Here is a 22,661-nt window from a genome sequence, read left to right as displayed (position 1 = left end):
CTCTGCTGGGAGCTGTGCTCCAGCTGGTTTCCAGCATCTTCCTGCAGTGCTCTGTTGGACCTGTCCCTCACACCAGCTCCTTTCCTGGATAGAGGATTCCCTGCAGGGGTAGGACAGGAACAGCACAGTGAACTGCAACTCGGGCAAGCCCTAAGTCTTTTCAGTGCCCAAACCCTTTTCTGCTGGGCAGTGCAAAGGAAGAAGAGTGAGCTGAGGAGCAGGGAGACACTGACCAGCCCAAGGTCCATCAGCCCCTGCCTTTGCCTGGAGAAAAGTCTGATGGAGGGCTCGGGATAAGCCACGATTTCCTGCACTGCTCAAAGCTTCCCTTAAAAACAAACTTTACAAATGCCTCCAACTCAAGTTTTTGTTCCCAGATGAGGAAGTTTAATCAAAGGACAAGAGACTCTACACAGGCAGGGCTAGGACAACCATGTTTCTCTGTCTCTGTCCAGTGCTCTGTTCTCTAAACCAATCTTCCCCCTTTGTCCCAGCCCCTCGGTCCCAACCAGCTGCTCTTTTAACCAGCTCAGAAGCCTGGCCACGTACACACACACACACACCAGGGAACATGGGGAACACACATCACATTTGATATACCAGAGACATTAACACAGACAAATGAGATGGGAACAGAACATTCCTACAAGACACAAATTGAATTTATGTTTATTTTATATATATATTTATATATATATATATATATACCTTTGTATAGATTAAACTGGGGGGGATTTTATCATATACATTTTTTTGGTATTATACATGAGAAACAGGGACAGGAACATAGCAAATATAAATCAGTACATTCCTTCAGTGAACTCCTTGACACAGTGAGAGTGAAAAATTGCATGCAATGGGGAGACAGAGAGAAGGGAAATCAATTTTATTAGGAAAAAAAAAAGTTTGAAACAAGATAATCTAGGTACAACTGTCAACAGAGGAGCAGCACTATAGATGGCAAACCTGTATAAATTAAAAGAAAATTCCACTCTGACATCTACTATGCTTTAAAGTGCAATGAAGCCTGATTTATTTACCTACAGAATACAGGAAAGTTTCCCCCTCTCCCCATTCCAATCTATCCCTAAAAAAAAACCCAAAACAAACAAACAAACCCAAACAAACAAACCAATAAAATAAATCTAAAGGATATACATTATCCACAGTCCTATAGAGACGCCTACATCTATTCAGTAGCACCAAGAATCTGATATGGGTGTAATTAAAATCAATTAAAACGGGAGCAATGGTAACATCTGTTAACTGCTTCTGCAGACCTCCTGCCCTTTGTGAGTGCCTGGGAAGAGGTGGCTCTCCCTGTGCTGGGTGACAGTGGCCCAGCAGGTCTGGCAGCAGCAGAGCACACACAGCACAGCGAGAGCAGCGCGGGGACAGGGGGACACGGGGACAAAGGGAGAGGCCCCAGCGGGGTCTGCAGGGCTGGCTGGGGGTGTCACACACCTGGGCAGCGCCTGGGGGAGCGGGACTGACCTACACAGGGGAAGGGGTTGTGCGAGTCCAACACGCGCCACGAGCCTCTTTGGTGACAGGGAGGGAGGGAGGGAGAGGAGGGGGGTCAGCACAGCCCCCCCCCCATGAGCCTCTGGCTGTGTTGTCCTCCGAGGCCAGGGGCCTCTGTGCCACAGTTCATCTGTCTCCACACGCCAACTGTCAGCAGCCCTCAGAAGCCAAAGGTCTCCTGGGAAGCATAGACCATGTAGAGGAAGCCATCCTCGTCCTTCTCCTGCTCGTAGATCTCCGAGATGGGGGTGGACACGCTGACCATGCTGTGCTGGTTCACCAGCAGGAAGAAGGCCTGGGTGGGGTTCAGCTGCAAGCGGCGCCTGTGGGGGCAAGGGCAGGAGGGGCAGGGTCAGGGTGGTGCCCTCACTGCCAGCTCCTCCTGCCCAGCAATGCTGTTCCCTTGGGGCCAGGCCTGCACAGCCAGGGCCTCCTCAGGACCTGCTCCCACCACTCAGGACATGGCATCCATGACTCCAGCTGAGCTGCCGGAGGCTCCAAGGCCTCCTGAGCCAGGATTCTGCAAAGCCCTTTTACTCCAAGTGCTGCTAGCAAGGGCAAAGCAGAGGGGCCTCTTCCCTCTGAGCTGAAGAATAAAAAGAGGGAATGGGACTCCTTCCCTGCTCATGAGTGTCCCCTTGAGGGAGAGACCCCAGCCCTTCACAAGGTGCTCAGAACCTGCCCTCCCCTGCCCCCCACAACAGCCTGTACCACACCCAAGGATGCTGCGGCTGCCACGTCCCCACCCCTGCCCTCAGCAGCTGCCCCTGCCTCACCCTCACCCCAGCACCCTGCAGTGAGTGGCCTGTGGGGGAGGACAGGCTCTCAACATGCCAGCTGAGACCACCCCACTCACCGGATTATTTTGACCAATTCACTCATGTTGACATGGTCTGGGACAAGGAACTTGGTCTTATCCAGCACTGGCAGCTGTTTCTCCCCTTTGTAGCGTTCAATGATGACCTGGGGGAAAGGCAACATCAGGATTAGTCATGTTCATAGTGCCCCACACACTGGTCCCAAAGTCAGATACAAATCCAACTAGCATGGGTAGAAAAGCTGAGGTACAGCCTCACTTTGCTTCACTCTCACAGGAAACAAAACAAAAAAAGGACATGAGCAGTGAGCACCAGGCTGGCTGCAGATGGCTCTTCATCCATCACCTGTACCTGAGCCAGGCAGTGAACAGTGTCCAGAACAATGAACTAAAGCACCAAGTGCTCTGCCTGGCTCAGAAACAGTGGGCACCACTGGACTGATACAGATTCTGTACTCTGGCATGCAGGACATCTGAAGAGGAGTGAAGTGTTTTAATATCACTTTCTGTCTGACCAAACCCACAGGTTTTGCTGGCTTGAGCTACAGACAGCTCATGATGCAGTTTCCTTCCTGCTGCCATTCAGCATCCCTCTGCCTGCTCAGGAGCAGCTGTGGATATTCCCAAGCAAGCAGTTTCCACAAATCCCAGTGAAGCCACTCAGGCATTCCTTCAGAAAGGGGCGTTTGGATCTCACCAGTCCCACTCCTTATGTTAACAGCCAGACTCTGAGAAGGATCAGAAACCCAGGGCCACCCCAGCTGTGCACTGAGCTTCCCAGGCACTCCTGCATGGTGTCACCACAGGGACAACTCAGCCCATCCTCCTCTGCCAGACATCTTGCTTGGAAAAGTTCTAACCATCCCTACATTCTGAAATGGCTGAATGATGATTTCTGATCCATTCTCCTGCTATTATAGTTAATGATTTTCTTCTGTGAAGCTGTTTGCTGACAGCTACAATTGCTGTTCTAAACCTGCGTGGAAAGGTACCTTTGTATTCTGAGAAACAAAGTGGCAGGAAGTTAAAATAGGGAAGGTACTTCTAAGAAAAATGAAAATAAGTGAAGAATGTACAGCTTAGTATGTTCCCATTGCAGTGCTGCTCTCTCACATCTCTCCAGCAACCTGCTGATTTCCCCACAGAGAGACTCTTGGATATTCATCAGTCCATTATCCTCTCCCACCTGAGACTGAACAGTATTTTTCACTGTAAGGCAAGGAATTGCCAGAATTTATTTTCCCAGGTCCTTTCCAAAAATACTCGAGAGCTGCAAATGGCTTTTGGCAGCACAGGGACGGAGCAGGGTGCAGAGAGGAGGATCCCCAGGAGATGGCTCTGCGGAGCCAGAAGGACCAGGGAGCCTCTGGGAACACGGATTTCCCTTCCCTTTGATCCCTTGTTGGCACCTCAGCCTCTGCAGCAGCAGCAGTGGAACTCGTGCCAGGCTCCCCCAGAGCTGGATCAGACACCCCCGGCTGGAACAGAGCGGAGTCCCCGGGGAGCTGGGAATGGCCGAGGAGCCCCCAGGCTGCTCTGACAGGGCTGGGCTGCAGGCACTCACCAGAGAGGGGGTGAGGTGCCCTGCTGGGGGCTCTGCACCAAAACGGCCCCTGCAGAGCCCACCCTTGTCGGGATCTCCAGCTTGTCAGAGTGACCCCGAGAAAAGCTGGAAGGTCTCTTTCCCCAGCCCAGCTCTTGAAGAAGGAGTCAGGGCTCTTCATTTCTCGGTCTCAAGGTTGTTTATTGTATCTTATCTATAAAATTCTTTGTCCTGCCCTGCTGAGGTCCATCCAGCAGGACAGTTCCAGGCACTCTGCCTGCCCCCAGGGCAGGGTTATGTCTTTATACTAAAAACTACCTGTACAATATTTACAATTACTTTCCAATACCCATCACCTGTGTTAGACAGAGAGCTTCTACCCTAAACCAATCTGTAAGTGCCAACATCACAGCAGAAGATGGAGGCCAAGAAGAAGGAGGAGAAAGGCTGGACATGCCCAGATCCCTCCATCTTGCCTCCTGAACCCCCATGCTAAAAACCCCAAAATCTACTTTTCCACTCCATGATAACTTCACTATTATTCTTAAACTGTTGTGGCTTGCTGATCTTCATACAAGGTTGGTAATTTGCTCCACGGGTCATAATCAAACCCACAGGTGTTTTGGGCTCTGTGCCAGGGTTTCTGAGCCCCCTGGCAGGGTCCTGGCTGTCCTGGACTGCCAGAGGGATGTCCTGGGTTCCCACACACCCTGGACAAATCTCACCCAAGGGGAGCCCAACACCTGGGCTAGCAGCATGTGAACACCAGGTAGCCCTCCTGGGCAAAGGAGGATCTGATTAAAGAACCATTTTCTGCAACCAACTAAATCATGCATTGGGACATCCCCCACTGAGCTGTTGATGGCCCTCCATCCCTTCAAGGAGGGCACAGGGAGGACAAGATGAGCAGAACCACCCTACAGCATTTAACTTGAATCTTGCAAGGACAGGTGAGAATTTTGGCTGTGGGGAGAGGAGTCCTGAGGGGCTGAGCACTCCCAACACCACAGAAAGGGATGCTGCTGAGAAACATACAGGCAGCAGTGGCCCCTCAGCTTTTTGGTTTGCATGGAGAAGCAGCTACACAGCAGCTGTTTGTGCATCCACCTTCACCTGCAGAGAGGGCCCTGCACACCTGGATGGTGCCTCAGTTCTCACAGGAGCAGGACCAGAGGCTGGTGTCTCTCATTACCAGCCAGTTCCATCCCAAGAGGAACCACCATTAGATTAATCCAAGAAGGGGATGCAATGGCTGTCCTGGCTCTTGGAGCAGCAGCTGCCTTGTGCCCTGAGCAGACACAGAGCCTCTCATGTAGAACAACTCCAAGACTTTCTGTTCCCAGAACATGAGCTGCTATTTGGGTAACCCAGCTATGAGAACAGGTGGCCAATGGACAAAACGTTCTTGTCTAGCCCTGGAGGGAAAAGCATGATCAGATGCTAAAGTTACATCCTTGTGGCCCCAGGGAGGGTGTGCACAGCCACCTCCCAGCCCATATCCTCTTCCAAGCTGCTGCCTTGAGCCAGGGCTTCCTCAGCATGGGACACCTGCTCTTGCAGAGGGAACCACCACAGATCTCTGCAGAAATCATGAGTGGGCACAGGTGGGGAGGGGAAACAGGGCAGAGCCTGAAGTCCTGGTCTTGCTGCAAAGGGGCTTGGACAGTGTTTATGAATACAGCCTTTGTCTGGAGAGATGGACAGGGAGTCTGGTAGGGAATATGGCCAGATGTGGGGGTCAACAGAGGCAAGGTCCAACCAGGAGTGAGGCTGGGAATGTATTCCCAGCAGGCACAGAGGCTCAAGTGTGTGTATGCAACACCTCCCTGACATCCACAGCCAGGCACAGACTGACACAGACACACACAGACCTCACACGAGCACAGCCTGCACCAGCCTCGCTCTGTCCCCCTCTGGCAGAGCAGGGTGCAGGTGCTTTAGTGGCAGCAGACACAGCAGCCCTCAGTCAAAAGGTGCTCTGGTGTTGATCCATCCAGAGTCATGTCAGTGCTGGACACTGGATCTGCAGCTCCCCAGAAGAGCATTCCCAGGAGCCCAGAGAAGGTTGTCCCTTCCTCTGAGTCCATAATTTGGGCTTCCATCCACCCCTGTGCCAGGCCAGGGCATTATGTGGGATCTCCCAGCTGCCACTGTCTCTCCATGCTCCTCTGTGGGTGCCCAGATGAACCCAACAGAGCCTAAATTCCCCCTCAGCCCTCCCTGCCAGCACGAGGGGTGGCCCTGCCCTCACTCCCTGACTCACCAGGCCTGCCTGAATTTAGCATTGCAGGGCTTTGGGAAGGGGTTTGGTCCATTGCTGCCCAGCACCAGCTGCTCCCCAGCAATTTCAGACTCTCTGAGGGTTCAGTCATCTCCAGGACGGTCCCTGGGGCTGAGAGCAGGCAGGGACAGTGCAGGGAGCACAGGCTCCCTGTCCTCTAACAGGACAGAAATTATTTTGAAAACATATTGAGGCTGTGGATGGGAGTCCCAGTGGAAAGGCTGAAGTTCTCTGCTTGCTCTGACTGCCCAGGGAGGAACTACCCTGCAAGGAGCAGCTGGAGATTTCTTCCCAGCAGAGCAGAGCGTGAGCAGCCCCTGCTGCCAACACAACCATCTCACCTTGCCTGCAGGTGTGCCTGTGGTCAGCAGCTTCTGCCAGAGCAGGCAGCTCTGGGGAATGCAGAGACAGCACAGGAGCCCCTGGCATGGACAGGGGTCCTGGCTCCTCCTGTCCTTATTGCACGTGCCAGGGGGGCAGCTGGGATGAGCTTTCCGTGAAACAGAAGCAAAGAACTCCACGTCAGTCCCTTCCTCAGCTTTCCCTGCAAGTTCACTCATGGAAACAGGAGAGATGAGCTCTTCCCTGGGCACACAGCCAGGCCATGCCCTCTCAAATCCTCCTGGCCCCCTCTCAAAGTCAAAGGGACTTGCCCAAGGACTCTGGCTGGAAACTGGAGATGTGGGAGGGCAGCAGGTGCTGCACAGCTTTGCTGTGGTTTCTGTCAGCAGTAAGGGTGTGACCTTGGCTCTCCCTCACTCCCCTGGGCTGGAGGCTCAAACCCCTCTGCTGATTCCAAGTGCCTCTCCAGGGAAGCCAATCCCTGGGAAAACACAGCTCCTGTCTTGCACAGATGACCAAGACCCTCCTACAGCCCATGAGCCTGCAGTGCTTGGACCATGGCAGTGCCCACAGCACCCTGCTGCACCAGGCTCTGATCACTGCCCTGAAACCTGCCCTGGGAGAGAAGACACAGCACCAAGCTGGTGTTGGGCTCTAACAGGGACCAGGCCTTTAGAGACAGCAGTGACAAAACACAGCTGGGCCCCACAAGCCTTCATGACCCTTCTCACCACCTGATTCTTTTTACCCCTCCAGCAAAACTTGCAAAACCTGTGGTGTTGACTCCAACACAAAGAGCCCTCCAGCCATGGGAGCTCTCCCACCATGTCTCAGTGATGCCACAGAACTCTGCCAGTGGATGCACAGCTCTGGCTCCTTCTGTCCATTCCCCAAGCAAAACACATTTGTATGCAGGCACCTGATACATGCACATGTGTGCTTTTTACGTACAACTTATTTCTAGCCTGGCCTTACAGCCAGAGCCTGAATGCACTGCAGTTAGCTCTGCCACAGCTCTGGAGAAATGCAGAGCCAGTCTAATGCCATCAAAACCACGTTAAAAGCAGAGGTCAATCAATGTGTTGATGACCTGGAGCACTGGCCCAGGGTGCTGTGAGGGGCAGCCCTGCCCTGCTGAGCTGGAAACACGTGAACATCACATGAACACCACAGTGCTGGTGGGAGGAGAGGAGAAGAAAGAATTCTTCTGGCTAGAAAATACTGTGCTAAAAACAAAACAAGAGTGAGGCAGAAGTGGACTAAGATGGGCCAAGAGCAGTTTGAGACATTGAGTCTTGAAGGCCAAATGCTGATAGTCTACAATTTTAAGACAAGGCTGATGTTCATCCAACACTGAGAGGGAGCTGAAAAAGGAATCCTGTCTTTTTGGTCATAGATGCTGTGATATAGCAAATAGTTAGCTGAGCAAGCCCCAAGTACATAATTTCATTGAATCATGGAATGGTTTGGGTTGGAAGGGACCTTAAAGGTGAGCAGGGACACCTGCAACTAGACCAGGCTGCTCCAAGCCCTGTCCAACCTGGTGTTGGACACTTCTAGGAACAAGATGTTCCTCTAAGTTCTCCATCTTCTCAGGAGGAGAAGCAAATCCTCAGGTAGGAACTCAAAAGCAGACTCACAGCCAAAGAACAACTCAGCATTTCAGGTGTGACATGGGCAGGAAGAACTGCAAGCTCATGGTGTCTCACCTGTGCCTGTCAACTACAGGTGCTGGGACAGCACAGAATGGGTCTGAATGATCCTAAAAGAGACTCTGTGCTTTCAGAGCAGTGAAGATCAGCCCACACATCTTTCTCTGGGCAGAGAAATCCTTACCAGGCTGTCCAGGAAAAATCAGGTAGCTACTACAGCCAAAACAAAAGCCATTTCAGAGTCTTCTCCTACTGCACTCGCCTGGAAATAGATTTGAGATGAAATCAGTCCCCTGCCTCCAGGGCAGCATGGAGCTTTAGAGCTGTGCTTTGCACTGCAGAGAACACCTCTGCTGCTGGGCAGCTGGCACACACTGGAGGCTCATGGGGACCATCCTGTGTCGATTCCAGGCAGCAAAACTTTGCAAGCTCCGTGGAGGCCACCCAGGAGCACAGAGGGGTCCTGAGAACAAAGCCTGACAGGAAAAGTGAGAACAATTCACTTACTGGGATCTTGTTTGGATGCTGCTCTCGGATCTGCTGCACTTCTTTACAACGATCCGCTGGAGGGAGAGAAGTGAAGAAATCAAGTTAGAAACACCTGGGGGGTAGGGCAGGCAGAACTGAGGGACCCACTCTTCAAGCCACAGCCTGACCCAGAGAAGGACATTTCCCAAGGAATGCACATTCTGCTCCCCAGCCCTTTTGAGCATGGTGTGCCAGGTGTCAGCTCCAGTGACCAACCCTTCACGGGCTCCTACTGCCCCAGCCAAGCCCGGGCTGGGACACTGCCTGCTAAAACTGGGCAGCACACCTGGAATCAGGAGAGTGAAAGGACACCATAAAGCTAACAAAATTAACTTAAATCCACCCTAAGCACATGCAGCTGCTGGCAGTGGGTGCAGGGCAGCAGCACAGCTCTGGGGGCTGTGCTCCTTGTGTCTCCTGGATGCCTCCCCCAGGGGGACAGTTCTCCAGCTGGGGCTGGGTTTCAGCCATTTCCTCCTGCCTGTTGCTCACTCCCAAGCACTCTCTGGCACAGAGCCTGGCTCCACAAGAGCTGCACCTCACCAAGGAGGATTCCTGCCCTAGCACAGATCTGTGGAGCACCTACAACAGCTCTTGGCCTGACATTTCCAGGCCTGGAGGCAGGAAGAAAACCTTAAGCAAGGAGATGACCCACATGCAGAAAGACTTTTCCTGCAGTTGTTCTCACGCTATTTCTATTCCATTTTCCTCCAGAGTTTATTGACACACACAACAGGCAGCAAAGCTTGTGCACTCTTCTAGTTTACAGGAGAATTCCCATACCCCTCACTACTTTACCAGAGGGCTCTCCTCTTTCCACAACCCAGAGCAGCAGAAAGCAGAGGAGAAGCAGTGCCAGGGTGTGCTGCTCCCTCTGTGCATGCTCTTCCTGGAGACCTGCCCTGCTCCTGGAACTGCCACTGCTCTGCGAGGTGCTCCACAGCCTGCACCTGAAATGCCCAGAAACCAAGCCAGGGGTGAAGGTCAGTGACTAAGCACTGCCTAGAAAGGAGGTCTGGGTATTGCAGGGTCTATCACAGGACCATCCTGCCACACCCAGCACAGCCCCAGCCCCAGCCCAGCTCCCCTCAGCAGCTCACACAGCCCCAGCTCCCCATGGCCCACTGGGAGAATGGAGGGCTGGATAAATGCATGAGTGTTTTCTCCTCAGAAACATTGATAATTTCTCCTCTGAGCACTCAATAAAACTTTATTGCTTATATGTTGAATTTGGCTAGATATGACTTTGGGAAGAAACTGGAGTTTCTTTAAAAGCCACAAGACTACAAAATCACCAGATCATAGAAAGTTTTGAGCACCATTTCTGCCTCCTCTGAGAGGAAAATATCACTCTGCTAGGAACTGTTAGATCTTTTATTCTGTAGGACTCCATGGGCAAGCAACACAAAGCAAGATTATTTGGATTTCATGAAAAATTCAGGCATATTTATTTTGGGTTCTATGACTGAAGATGCAGCTTCTCATGTTTCCTTTTCATCCAATCCAGTGCTCCAGGGATCCAGAGTCATCCTTGTGATACAGCCAATTTTCCCCTGAGGTACCAACCAGCCGGGGAGTGACTGAGACATCAGCAGCACCCGTGACACTGGTACAGAGGTGCCAGCAGCCCCCAGCTGCCCCCTCCCACAGAGCCCATTCCCACATGCTCCCTTGTGTCCAGGATGGAGCATCCAAAAGGCTGCAGATCCAGAGATCCAGAGCTCAACTGCACAACACCAATCACCGTGAAATTGCAGCAGCTTGACTGCAGCCAGCTCAGACTTGTGGGTGTTAACAGAGCCTGCAGAGCTGTGTCCTCACATCTGGCCAGTCATCCTGGCTTCAGTGTCACCCTAGCCTGCTTCTCTCCATGCTATCATGTGCATGAGCTTCCTAAACATCACGTGCTGCCCTGCAAGGTCACAGGACTGTGTGCACAGAAGCCCCAACAATGCAGGTAATTGTGAGAAGGGTCAGAGAAGGAATGTGCTGAAGGCATGTTATCATGGCTAGTAAATGAAGGAGCATCCAGCTAGCCCAGGCTGCATGTGCCAAAGGGCAGCCACATGCCAGACATCCCTCCCTGCTCCCTGGAGGCATCACCAGCTACAGCACAAGATGACAGAAGCCATCTCCTTCTCCACCTCCATTTACACAGTGGGAACAGAGGTGCCTCCTGCCCATGACATTGACAAAGATGCCACACAGAGAGGAAGAGGGTCCATCATCACTCCAGCTGCACATCAGTGCCTCAGGATCCCACCCCTGGGACCTCAGTCCTCTGTCCCCCATGGGGAGCAGATGGGGTGCCCTGGGCAGAGGGTGGCTGCTGCAGAAAGATCCTTCCAGGTCTTGCTGACTCCGTGCTCAGGAGGAATAAGGGCACAAGACACCAGTGACAGAGCTCTCAGCTACCCTCAAGTCTGCTGGGCCACAGTGGAAGCTCCCCTGTCCCACCCTTTAAAACCTGCCACACGCCCAGGACCTGCTTCCTTTGGCCAGCAGGCCCAGGGCATTCGCAGCCTTCCTGACCTCAGGGGAGCCTGTGGTGACACAGGGCATTGGCAGCAGGTGCTGCTTTACTCCAGGGGCTGCTGGATCCCTCCAGCAGGTCCATGGATTGCAACTACAAACACCTCAAGCACTGCACTTCTTCCTCTGCAACTGCTCACTTCAAAAACTCCATTCGGGAAGGCAGTTGGGAACAATCCCACCTAAGGTGCTCATGTTCCTGAATCTACAGGCAGAAGCGTCCAGGCCACCTGAAGCACTCCTAAAGAGCACACTCTGTCCCATCCTAGCCTAGAAGAGCCAAGGAAGCAGGCCTGGCAATCAGGAATAGCTGCATCAATCTCTGGGTGATTCCTGTGCACACAGGAGTTCAGGCATGAGGGATCTCCAGCAGGAGACAGTGATGGTCACCCACACCCTCCTCAGCCTGGGGTGGGAGCCAGAGGTTGAGCCTGTGACTCATGGAAGCATCAACATCACACAGCAGGAGCACCTATACATACCAGCCTTAATTCAGTGTCTATGCAGTGTAATCTAAGTCACAGGAATACAGAGAAAATGGTTAAAGGGCATTGCAGATAAACCTGGCTGGAGGTGCCAGCCCAGCACTGGAGCCCCCACGGTGCTGAGGACAGGCAGGATCCCCCCACCCCAGCACCTGCAGTGTTTGCACTCTCACATTCACATACAACAGACCTGATCTTATAAGCTTTGTTCTCCTCCTGCAGCTCTCCCAAACTGTCCTGAAGTTGAGACTTTCCCCATCCCTGCAGCACCTGGCCACAGTTAATCCTTAGCCAATGTGCAGAGCAAACCAGAGCTGTTTACACAGCCCTGTCCCCATCCATGTTCTCCTCCTCTGGTCCCTCCTGGCTGCCAGGGCAGCAGGACACCAGCCCTGAGGGCAGGAGAGCATCAGCCCTGAGTGCAGCAGCTCAGGGGCTCCAGGCTCCTGCTGCTCCCACTGACCTGCACGAGAGGGAACAGCCCCATCCATCCCTGCTCCAGCTGTGGGCACCACATCTCTGCCATGAAGGAAGCCAGCCTTCTCCCCAGTGCCAGGACGGCAGATCTCAAGGTGGCAGCACGATAAAACCCACACAATTTTATTGGTTTTTCCCAGGGAAACTTCTCTGCTGGGGCCTATTGAAAGCCAGGAGTATTTTTGTAGCATTGCATATGCCGGGAAATTGCCTATTTCTCCTCCAAGTGCTGTTTCAACTGTTAAGTACCAACAGCAAAGCTTGCAAATTGCCCAAAACACCAGAATCTTGGCTGTTTTCTTGACTGAGGTCCTTCCCAAGCTGTGCTCCAGAAGATGCAAGCACACAGTGTATCCCATGGCAATGCAGGATGAGATCATTACGGCACTTGAGGAGAACAGTGGAAAATTTTGAGGCACACTTTGCAAACATTAACCTTTATTATCAGCTGTGCCCAGGAGCCCTGGCCATGGGAGCCAGGTCCCTGCTGTGCTGGGTGCTGTGCAGGCATGGGATGAAAGGACAGTCCTGGATGCAAAAGAGCCCCAGCAGACAAAAGATACAGATGGTGGGACAGAAGGAAAACACATGGCACGTCCTCCAACAGCGCTGTTGCATAAGGGGCACCATTTTCCAGGAGATTCTAGACTGGTGCTGCCCCAAGGCAGCAGATGGATGACAGGGAGAGGCCCTGCTGCCTGTGACCAGCAGGAATGCTGTCAGGAAAACACCAGTAAGAGCAAATACCACCTGGAAATGTCATCAGTGTGCAGATCAACAGCTCCTGAGCTGGGCAGGGCTGTGTGCAGAGAACAGAGACCAGAAATGCAGCCAGGAGCTGCTGCCTCTCTCCCTGTGTCCCACAGCTCCAGAGTGTACAGACATCCCTGGCACCTCCAGCAGGCTGCTGGCCCTGTGGCTTCTCCCTGCCATCCACACAGCACCCTGCCAGCCAGCCCAGAGAGGGATCTGCCTAAGATTTGAGGCAGATGCAAAAATGAACATGTTTCTTCAAGAAGCTGCTGTGGTCATGCCCAGGGCAGAGTGCTGCTAGAGCATGGACTTCTCTCCCAAGAGATTTTCTGCCAGGAGAGGAGGAATTGGATGGTTTGAAATCAGGATATGTGTGGGATGAGCTGGCAAGTGCTGGAGACACAGGCCAGTTATGCAGGTCATTCCAGATGAACATCAATGACTATTTCTGTAATATCACACCACCCTAAGGCCAGCCACCTCTAACCACCAGGAAACACCCAAATTGTGAGTGTGTATGGCTCACCCAGCAGCTGACCTGACCTGTCCTTGCCCAGTGCTCCTTCTCAGGCCAGTGGTGCTGCGGGAGCAGTGAGAGGAGATCCCCACATCCAGGAAGGAAGGAGGCTGTGCCCAGGGCAGGTGTCCTCAGCACCCCAGAGGGTGCTTGTCCCAGGCTACACAGGACAGCAGCACTGCAGACCTGACAGTGATTCTGACTGTCAGCTTTATTTTATTTGTCTGTCTGGAAAGCTGGGTGCTCCACACAGAAGAAATGACTCAGGACCAAACTTACACTGCCCTGAACCTAAAAGCTTTAACCTGATAAAAACATATCTCTGCATCACAGAATAGGTGGAGCCTGAAGCTCCACTGTCCCTGGACCTTATTACCAGCATAAACATGGAGCAGTGGATGCTCTGTCTTCATGACTCTCCATCCCATCACTACAGTTCCAATACCAGATGTGCAGTGTCTGGGAGGATTTTGGAGTGCCAGGTTCTTGGGGCCCTGTCACTGCAGAAGCATCTCAGCAGCCTTATTCATTTGCAAAAATTCCCAATCTTCCTGGCTCCAGAACAGAGCTTGAAAATGGATTTTAAGACACAAAGAGGAAACACCTTCATTTTTCTTAGTTTAAAAGTGTAACAAGAGTATGATTTTGAGCCTGGCTCCAGGAATGAGCATTTGCATCTGGAAAATCATGATAAGGGCTCAGCTCGTGATCAAGCAGAGCCACACCACAACTGTGAACTCTAAATACATGTCAAGACACTTGTCCTCTGGTTGTACAGTACCACTGGAGCAACAGCACAAGGCAGAATGGCATTAAACTGACAGAGAGCAGGGTTAGATGAGATATTGGGAAGGAATTCTTCCCTGTGAGGGTGTTGGGGCCCTGGCACAGGGTGCCCAGAGCAGCTGTGGCTGCCCCTGGATCCCTGGCAGTGCCCCAAGCCAGGCTGGATGGGGCTTGGAGCAGCCTGGGACAGTGGAAGGTGTCCCTGCCATGGCAGGGGTGGAATGGGATGGACTTTAAAGCCCCTTCCAAACAAAACCATTCTGGGATTCTGTGATCCACCCCTGCCATGGGCTGTGTATGATGAGCACTGGACCTCCAGTCATCCAAACAGCTTAAAACTCACTGCACCCTCTGGACATGAGGGGGAAATGGGCAGCACCTTCTGTGTCATGTCAGGACGGCAAACAGAGGATTTACATCACAGTTTCAGATAAGGAACTGCTTTTTTACTCAACATTTAATCACAGGTTCACTATCCTTGGTAAAGGAACAGCAAGTTCCCTCTGTACCCTGGGGAGGCTGTGCCAGGGTTTCCCTCTGCCTGCTGTGTGACCTTCCACCTTCCCATCCATCCCCATCCATCTCCATGACAGCAGGAACACTCTCAGATTTCTCAGGACTACTCAGGCTACTTCAAACTGCTCAAAGAAAGCACTGGCACTGCTGGCAGGATTGTATTTTGGTGCAGCCCCTGTGCACCTGCAGGCACCAGGAGCCTCTGCCCAGCACAGTTCACTGCTGTTTGTGCACAGACAGGCCTGGACATGCACAGCTGCTCTGGGGACACATGCCAGACACCAGCCTTGAATTCATTCCTGCATTTTCTCTCACAGCCTTAAAGCACCTTCTGAGGACAAAAGGCAGCAAACAACAGCATGACAGAGCTGTAGGTGTTTACACACTGCCAGTCACCCACAGAATGTCACCCGAGCAGGTGACACACTGTGAGACCTCCCAGGTGACTCTCCTGGCTGTGATCCCTGCTGGGACTGACCACAGAAGGAACACCAAAGCCAAGGGACGTGACTTATCCATGGCTCATGGCTACTCCATGGCAGAGGTGGCAAGGGCCTACCACCCTGACAGCCCCTGCATTCACCAGTCTCCACCCTTCTGGTTCAAAGGCAGATCTGAAGTTTTTATAGTGAAAAAAAAAAATCAAGTAATGAACAAAACACACAGGTTTTATTATTCCTGGCTGCCAGTCAGGAACTTGTGTTATATAAAAGAATAATAATAAAAAAATCAAAATTTGTGGTCTTACATGTCAGTTTGGCTTTTGTTCTGGAAGCCTGTTCAGTTCTCCAACGCTGATAATGACCCCCACATCCAGTCAAGTCACAGAATGTCCTCAGTAATTAATCCAAGACACAGGCAGCTAAGCAGCAGCTTGGAGCAGCATCCTCCTCTCAAGGAATCCCAGCTCTCAAAGCACAACTGCCAGAGCACAGACACCCAAGGGCCAGGGAGGGCTCACAGACCCAACCTCACATCAATATCCAGATGTTTTTCCAAGCCAACGAGCAGAACTGTTGTGATAAGCTCAGGATGGGGTGTGAGGCAGACAATTCAGGCCCTGCTGGTCTCTCAGTGGGTACAGGCACCGGGTGAGTCCCCAGGGACGCCATTCCCCAGAGCCAAGAGGGGATTTGCTCCACACCCACCCCTGCCTTTCCTGTGAAGATGAGTGGCTCCCCAGAACCAAGGGCAGATCTCCCAGAGGATGGAACCTGGGATGGGAACACTCTGTCCACAGAGGATGAGGTCAAACCTCTGTGTTTGTCCCCAAGGCAGGGGCTCCAGCTGAGCCAGCAGACACACGTGGGTGTGTTCCTGCCTCTGTTCCTGCCAGACACGGGGACACGGGACCGAGGTGCTCTGGGATCCAGGCCTGTGTCCATCACCACGCTGGTTTTGTGCTGCACTGAAGACACAGCTGGCAGCTGCTGCCAGCCCAATGCAAACCCAGCTCAGGAGCAGTGGGACAATGCTCCCAAGGACTCGTGTTCCTTTCGGGAAGTGCAACGGTGTCGTCAGGCTGCTGCATGCTCTCAGCACTGCCAGGACAGCCTGTTCCTCTGACACAGACCACAGCTTTGTTCTGGGAATTGTTTTGGACTCCTGTAACAGATCTGAACACGCCTCAGCCTCTGGGTTCAGCACATGGATGCAGAGGGTGCTGCCACATTTACCCCCTGCACCCACAGCAAGGAGGTTCTGCTGCCAAGGGCAGCCCACAGAGCTCACCTGCCCCCAGGGACAGCAGCTGAGGCCACGGCAGAGTCACTGCCCCGTGCCCTCCACACACCTCAGGTCAAACCCCTGCTGTTTCCCAGCCAGTCCCCTTCTCAAGTCCTCACAGTGATGAAGAGAAATCAGGAAAGTTTACTCAGGAGAGACCAAGACCAAGCAGATGAACAAACATAAGGAATTCACAGAAAGATTCCAAAAATACAAGAAGGGGGAACACAAGCACTGAGGAAAGCAGAATCTTCGCTGAGGAGCAGCAGCCCAAGACCTAAGGCAGCCACTTGCCATGAAACTGGAGCCTGGGTGCCTTTTGTAAACAGCCATAGCCCTGACTCTGCCTTTTCACTGCTTTTTTGGAACTGTTCCATTTCTGTAAAGTTTTGAAGCCTTAAAAATCAAGCCATTCTGAGGGTACAGAATCGCTGGAGATGTTTTCCACCAGCCCTCTCCAACTGCATTGTAAACAATCGCTTCCTGCTCCTGTTGTGTAATGATTCAAAGACAAAAACAAGCCGTATTTACTTTCTCCAACAGAGTAATTCCAGCCCTGACCCAAAGCAGCTGCGGGGGCTGCCAGGCCTCCTCCTCCTCCTGGCTCAGCTCTGCAGCCCAGTCAGCTGAGAGAGCAAAAGGGCAGAGGAAAGCACAGAGAAACAAGGAGCACTTGCAGTCGCCGCACCAAACTCCCTCACCCCCTCTGTCCCTCCTGGGCTATTTTAATCCTGCTTTCTTTCAACTGCTCTGAGCCTCAGATTTTGTTTTCCTTCTGGCTCAAAGAAAGTCTGAGCAATCCACAAAGGCAAACCAGTCTCCTCTTAACCATAATAAGCTGATTCTCACCAGTTTAACAGTAGGTAGCTACTAAAGGGCTGATTTAGGACTTTGCTGGTTTTAAGACATTGCTTAGGAGAACACAGCAGGGTTCCAGCAAGGATCCCAAGCTCCCAGGCTTCGGCTGGTTCTTGTTTGTGCGTGTTCCCTTGGCTTGGTCCTGTGGCAGGGGAGGGCTGGGTAAGCATTCAAGGCCAGAAGGGTTGTGCCAATAAAATACCAAATATTTACAGTTTCCAAGAGAGCAGCAAGGGCCTGGATCAGCAGTTTTCAGCAGGCAAAAGCTCCAATTTTAAAACTCATGTAGGAAACGCCCTCACCTGTGTTCGGACAGTCTCTGGCATAATATGAGGGTTTTTTATGGCATGAAAACACTGATTTCAGCACTATACAGCGAGTAAAGCTCAAATGCTACCCCTTCCCCAGGAATTTAACCTGCCAGAAACACACACCTCTCCCTGCGCCAGCTGGCAAAGGTCAAGGGAAACAGCAGTCGGTGTTTCCTCGGATTCCGCTATCGGGTCTGGAGATAAAAATCTGGCACTTTCTACAGTCACCTCCTCACCTTTTGAGCGTCCCCAGCACGCACCTCTGACAAAGAGGTGGGGAGGATGTGAGCATTGAGCCTCCACAACCATCACAGAGGGCGTGCGGCATCCTGCAACAACAACTGCCCCGAGGCCGCCGGGATGGGGAGCGCGGGAGGCGATTTTTGGGGAGGTCTTTGTGTTCTGACAGCCAAAAGGGACCCCCGGCCACCACCCTCGTCCCAGGCACTCCACGGCCCCTTGCGGCCGCCACCGCGCCCCAGTGACGGCCGTGCCCGGGAGCAGCGGGGACACGGCGGGGATGGCCCGGGGACACGGCGGGGATGGCCCGGGCGCGGCGCGGCCCCCCCGGAGCGGGCCCGGCCGGGATGACAATGACATCACCGCGCGGCGGCTGCGGCACCGCCGCCCCCGGCCCGGGCCCCGCTGCTCCCGCGGCCGCGCCCGGCGGGACCCGCGGCGGCCGAGCCCCGGCCCGGGCGGGGCCGCCCCGCAGGGCAGCACGGCGGGGGCGGCGCAGGGCAGATCTCCACGTCCGTCCGTCCGTACGTCCTCCGTCCTCCCTCCCCTCTCTCCCGCGCGGCCGCTCCCGGCCGGTCCCGGCTCACCGAAGGTGCGGCGCTGCTTGAAGGGCCGGTCCGAGGGCATCGCGGCGGGACCGGGACGGCACCGGGACCGGGCGGCTCCGTCTGCGCTGGGGCTGCGGCGGAGCGGCGGTGACGTCACCGGGAACCGCCCATATGGGGCGGGGCTGCTCGGCCGGGGCCCCACCCACCCTCGCGACCCCGGAGCTCGCCCCGGACGGGCCCCGCAGCGACCCTGGGGCCACGGACAGCACCGAGCCACCGCCGGGGCCCGGACAGCACCGAGCCACCCCCGGGGCCCGGACAGCACCGAGCCACCCCCGGGGCCACGGACAGCACCGAGCCACCGCCGGGGCACGGACAGCACCGAGCCACCGCCGGGGCACGGACAGCACCGAGCCACCGCCGGGCCACGGACAGCACCGAGCCACCCCCGGGGCCACGGACAGCACCGAGCCACCGCCGGGGCACGGACAGCACCGAGCCACCCCCGGGGCCCGGACAGCACCGAGCCACAGCCGGGTTTGGGCCGTACAGCCCAGCCCGTGCCACCCCTGCCATGGGCACGGACACCTTCCACTGTCCCAGGGTGCTCCAAGCCCTGTCCCACCCGGCCTTGGACACTCCCAAGGATGGGACAGCCGCACCTTCTCTGGGCACCCTGTGCAAAGCCTCGCCATCCTCACAGGGAAGAATTCCTCCCCAAATCCAATCTAAATCTCACCTCTTTTAGTCTAAAACCATTCCCTCTTGTCCTATTACTATCTGCCCCTCTCTTTTTTATAAGCCCCAACATGGCAGAGAGCAGCTGGTGACACGAGGACGGCTGTGCCATAGGAACACCGTGGCAGAGCATCCCCATTTCCCAATGGGACATAATGGTTTATTCAGAGGTGGCCCCAAACACGAGCATTTTTTCCAGTTCTGATGGAGCAGAGCACCTGAGGGCCCTGCTTAAGGCAGCAGAAGTACACCTGGGCTGGGATTTCCAGAGGTCCCCAAAGGACAGAGGTGTCCGTGACTCTGGCCTGCAGTGGCATCTTCTGGCTCAAACCTTCCCAAGTGCCACTGCCAGCTTTGGGCAGCAAATGTGGCTGTTGTGAGAAGGGTGCAGGAGAAGGAAGGATTGTGTGGGGAAGAAGCCACAACAGCTCAGACCACAGGCTCCAGCCAACAAACCTGGACATAAACTACTCTCTCACAGATACTCCAAGATTTGTGATTCCCACATCTACCCCAATCATCTCCCCACTAATGAGCCCCTTGTTCTCCCTCCTGCATTCAAAGCCATGGCTGTGCTGAATATATTAATGCCTGCAGCACAACTACAAATAGGGCAGCTATTTCTGGAGCTGGTAAATGAATCAAAAAACAACAGCAAACAGAGCATCAGTGTTTCACCAGGTCCAGTATCCCTCCTCACTGCATGCCACAACAGGAGCTGTATCATTTGGAGCAGTGTCTCGTTGTTACAGTGAATTGGCACAAAACAGAAGGGAACACAAAATATTAAAGGATTAAGTATAACCTTGGTAAAAAAAAATACATGAAAGATGCAGTTTTGAAAGAACTGCTGCGATTATTGTGTCACCAATTTAAACAAATATATGTTTAGCAAGAATTGAAGATATTCTTGTTTCCTTTTTGAGTTTACCCAAGAAAGAAAACACTTTCATGGCCAATATAATGGATTTTCCTTGACCAAGCAGTAGTTAAACAAGCACACACTGGTGAGGAAGTATAAACTCTTCAGATTCACTTTCATAATTAAGATACAAGTAGAGATATTAATCTCTGATATAGGTCCTGTTAATCAGAGAATACTGAAGGTAAAGCAGGAATGTTGAATCAGACCTGGCAAGTGATGATCCTTACAGACTTCATCCTCAGCAAAGGGACTTGTTACTGTTGCTATAAAGTGTGAACCTCTTTTCCATGAGAGGAATGTGAAAGTCTTTCCAATTTAGTGATGTGGCCTGTTTTATCCGTGCAGACCTCATTGCAGGACTGGGGCCATAATTCCACAGAATATTATTCAGACACCTGGAAAGGGAGAAAAAACTCCATTTCCTAGGAGCTCTGGAGCTTCTCAGCATGTTAGTGTGCTTCCAGAAGTGGGATATGGATCAAATAAGTTTGATTTAATTTATCCACTTCTTCCTTCAGCCCTCAGCTTCCCGAACAATTCTGCACACATAAATGCCTCTCTTGCCTGGTCTTACTGATGTCACTGGCAAAACTCATCATTTAAGGAGGTGCATTTCAGATCCAAGCCCCCTCTCCCCCAATCAGTCAAAGGTTTAAGGCACCAGCAAGCTGTCCTAACATGACCTGGAATCATCAAGGAGCTTCCCACATGCCAGCATTCCACAGGGTAGCACCACTGATAAGGAGCACTCCTGGATCTTGTGAAACCACAGCAGTGAGGGAAATCTCCCTGAAGGAATCCTGTAATCCTGGCAAAGGAAGTGTATTGTTGCCAACAGAACTGTGTTGATGCTCAGGCTCCTGCTGGCCAGGGCAGTGTCCTGAGCTCCTGCCCCTGCAGCCCCAGCTGCTTCTGCTTCTCCTGCAGCTGCTGGGTCCCAGGATTTGTGTGGCTCTGCTCACCTTAGCCCAGCCTCTCTTGGTGTGAGATCTTTGCCTTTGTCCCCTAGAGAAGTAGCTAAGACAAGATCAAACATAAATCACAGACTGGTTTGTCTTGGAAGGGACCTTAAATCAGTTTGGGAAGGACATTGAGATGCTCAAGTGTGTCCAGAGGAGCAACGAGGCTGGAGAGGGGCTGGGAACACAAACCCTGTGAGTGAGGAAGCCCTGAGGGAGCTGGGGGTGCTCAGCCTGGAGAAAAGGAGACTCAGGGCTGCCCTCATCACTCTCACAGCTCCTGAAAGGGGCCTGTGCTCAGCTGGCCCTGGGCTCTTTCTCCAGCAGCACTGACACAACCAGAGCACACAGCCTCGAGCTGCACCAAGGGAAATACAGGCTGGAGATTGGGAAAAAGCTTTTCATGGAAAGGGTGATAAAGTTCTGGAATGGCTGCCCAGGGAGGTGGTGGAGTCCCCATCCCTGGGGGTGTTTAACAAAGCCTGGATGTGGCACTGGGTGCCAGGGTTGAGTTGAGGGCTTGGGGCTGGGTTGGACTCGATGATCTTGAAGGTCTCTCCAACCTGGTCATTCTGGGAATTCTGTAAATCTCATCCAGTCCCACCCCTGCCTGTCGCTATAGGACACAAAACAACGCAAGCACACACCGCTGCTCTTAAGACAAAGGGAAGTTTATTTTCTGACTCCAACATTTATAGTTTTCTAAAAGTGACTGGATTGGAGGGTGACAGTGCAACTTCTCCAATGACACTGGACAAACCAACAGTCTATCAAATTTCTCTTGTTCCATAAAAGAATGCAAAACAATAAGTTATTTACAGAAAGTGTGTGAGAAAGTTTGCTACAAGAATGTAAACATCAGAAGGTTTAGAAAATATTAAAAAATCAGGGCAACACCTGCTCACACTTTCCACTGTCCCAGGTTGCTCCAAGCCCTGTCCAACCTGGCCTTGGACACTTCCAGGGATGGGGCAGCCACAGCTCCTCCATGTCCTGTATGTGAAGGACACTCATCAGCCACCTTAGGCAGGGGAGGAGTTTCCTAGGAGGGCTCTGGAGCCAACACCAATCCACAGAAGGTGTCTACAAGCTCAGCTTTTACAGTGTTACCTCCATTCCTCTGTCAAAGCCCTATCTCAGCAGAGGCAGCACATCCTGGGGCCTCAAGTGCTGCCCTTCCCAGCCCAGAGCCATGCCCCAAACTCCCTTTCATTACCTTGTTAATCCATCAGGGTTTGTTTTCCCAGCAGAAGATGTTTCCCCAGCCTTCAACAGGGATTCCCCAAAACCAAAACTGACTTTTCCAAGACAGCAAACCAGGCCAGTGTCCAGCCCCAGCACAGAGCAGCTCCAAGGTGCAGGTGGCACAGGCTGCCCAGGCCTCCTGTGATCCTGGCTACAAAAAAGGACTGGAACCAAAATGCTCATTTTTCTGCTCTTCCTCAGTTTGGCAGTAGTTTTACCATACAAATAACCAGGCTCAGAGTCATGAGCACAGGACCAAAATCTGAGCTCCATCCATCCTTTTTTTGACCCTGTTTATGATAGAGTAGGAAAGTGAAACCCTCCCCTAACTTTCATACATGGAAATTGCTGCCAGCTCT

The 22,661-nt window shown here is 52.9% G+C and overlaps 1 protein-coding gene across 1 annotated transcript; it reads right to left on the bottom strand.

Moving 5' to 3' along the window:
* Positions 1-644: 644 nt before the first annotated feature.
* Positions 645-18,588, bottom strand: MAP1LC3A (microtubule associated protein 1 light chain 3 alpha). Its single transcript, XM_036395612.2, has 4 exons — positions 18,475-18,588; positions 8,667-8,722; positions 2,381-2,487; positions 645-1,847 (listed from the first exon to the last, which is right to left on the bottom strand). Exons 1-4 carry the CDS (start codon positions 18,512-18,514, stop codon positions 1,685-1,687), a joined length of 366 nt encoding a protein of 121 aa, XP_036251505.1. The 5' UTR covers positions 18,515-18,588; the 3' UTR covers positions 645-1,684.
* Positions 18,589-22,661: the final 4,073 nt, after the last annotated feature.

Source organism: Molothrus ater, chromosome 17, assembly GCF_012460135.2.
Source record: "Molothrus ater isolate BHLD 08-10-18 breed brown headed cowbird chromosome 17, BPBGC_Mater_1.1, whole genome shotgun sequence".
NCBI classification, from domain to species: Eukaryota; Metazoa; Chordata; class Aves; order Passeriformes; family Icteridae; genus Molothrus; species Molothrus ater.
Note: the sequence above shows the minus strand (reverse complement) of the source record. Positions and strands in the feature narration are given on the sequence as shown.

Excerpts from the sequence above, each read along its gene's own strand:
- MAP1LC3A (XM_036395612.2), bottom strand. The coding sequence starts at position 18,514 with ATGCCCTCGGACCGGCCCTTCAAGCAGCGCCGCACCTTCG. Across the intron at positions 8,723-18,474 it reads CAAGCAGCGCCGCACCTTCG|CGGATCGTTGTAAAGAAGTG; the intron begins GTGAGCCGGGAC and ends CTCTCCCTCCAG. Across the intron at positions 1,848-2,380 it reads GAATTGGTCAAAATAATCCG|GCGCCGCTTGCAGCTGAACC; the intron begins GTGAGTGGGGTG and ends TTGCCCCCACAG.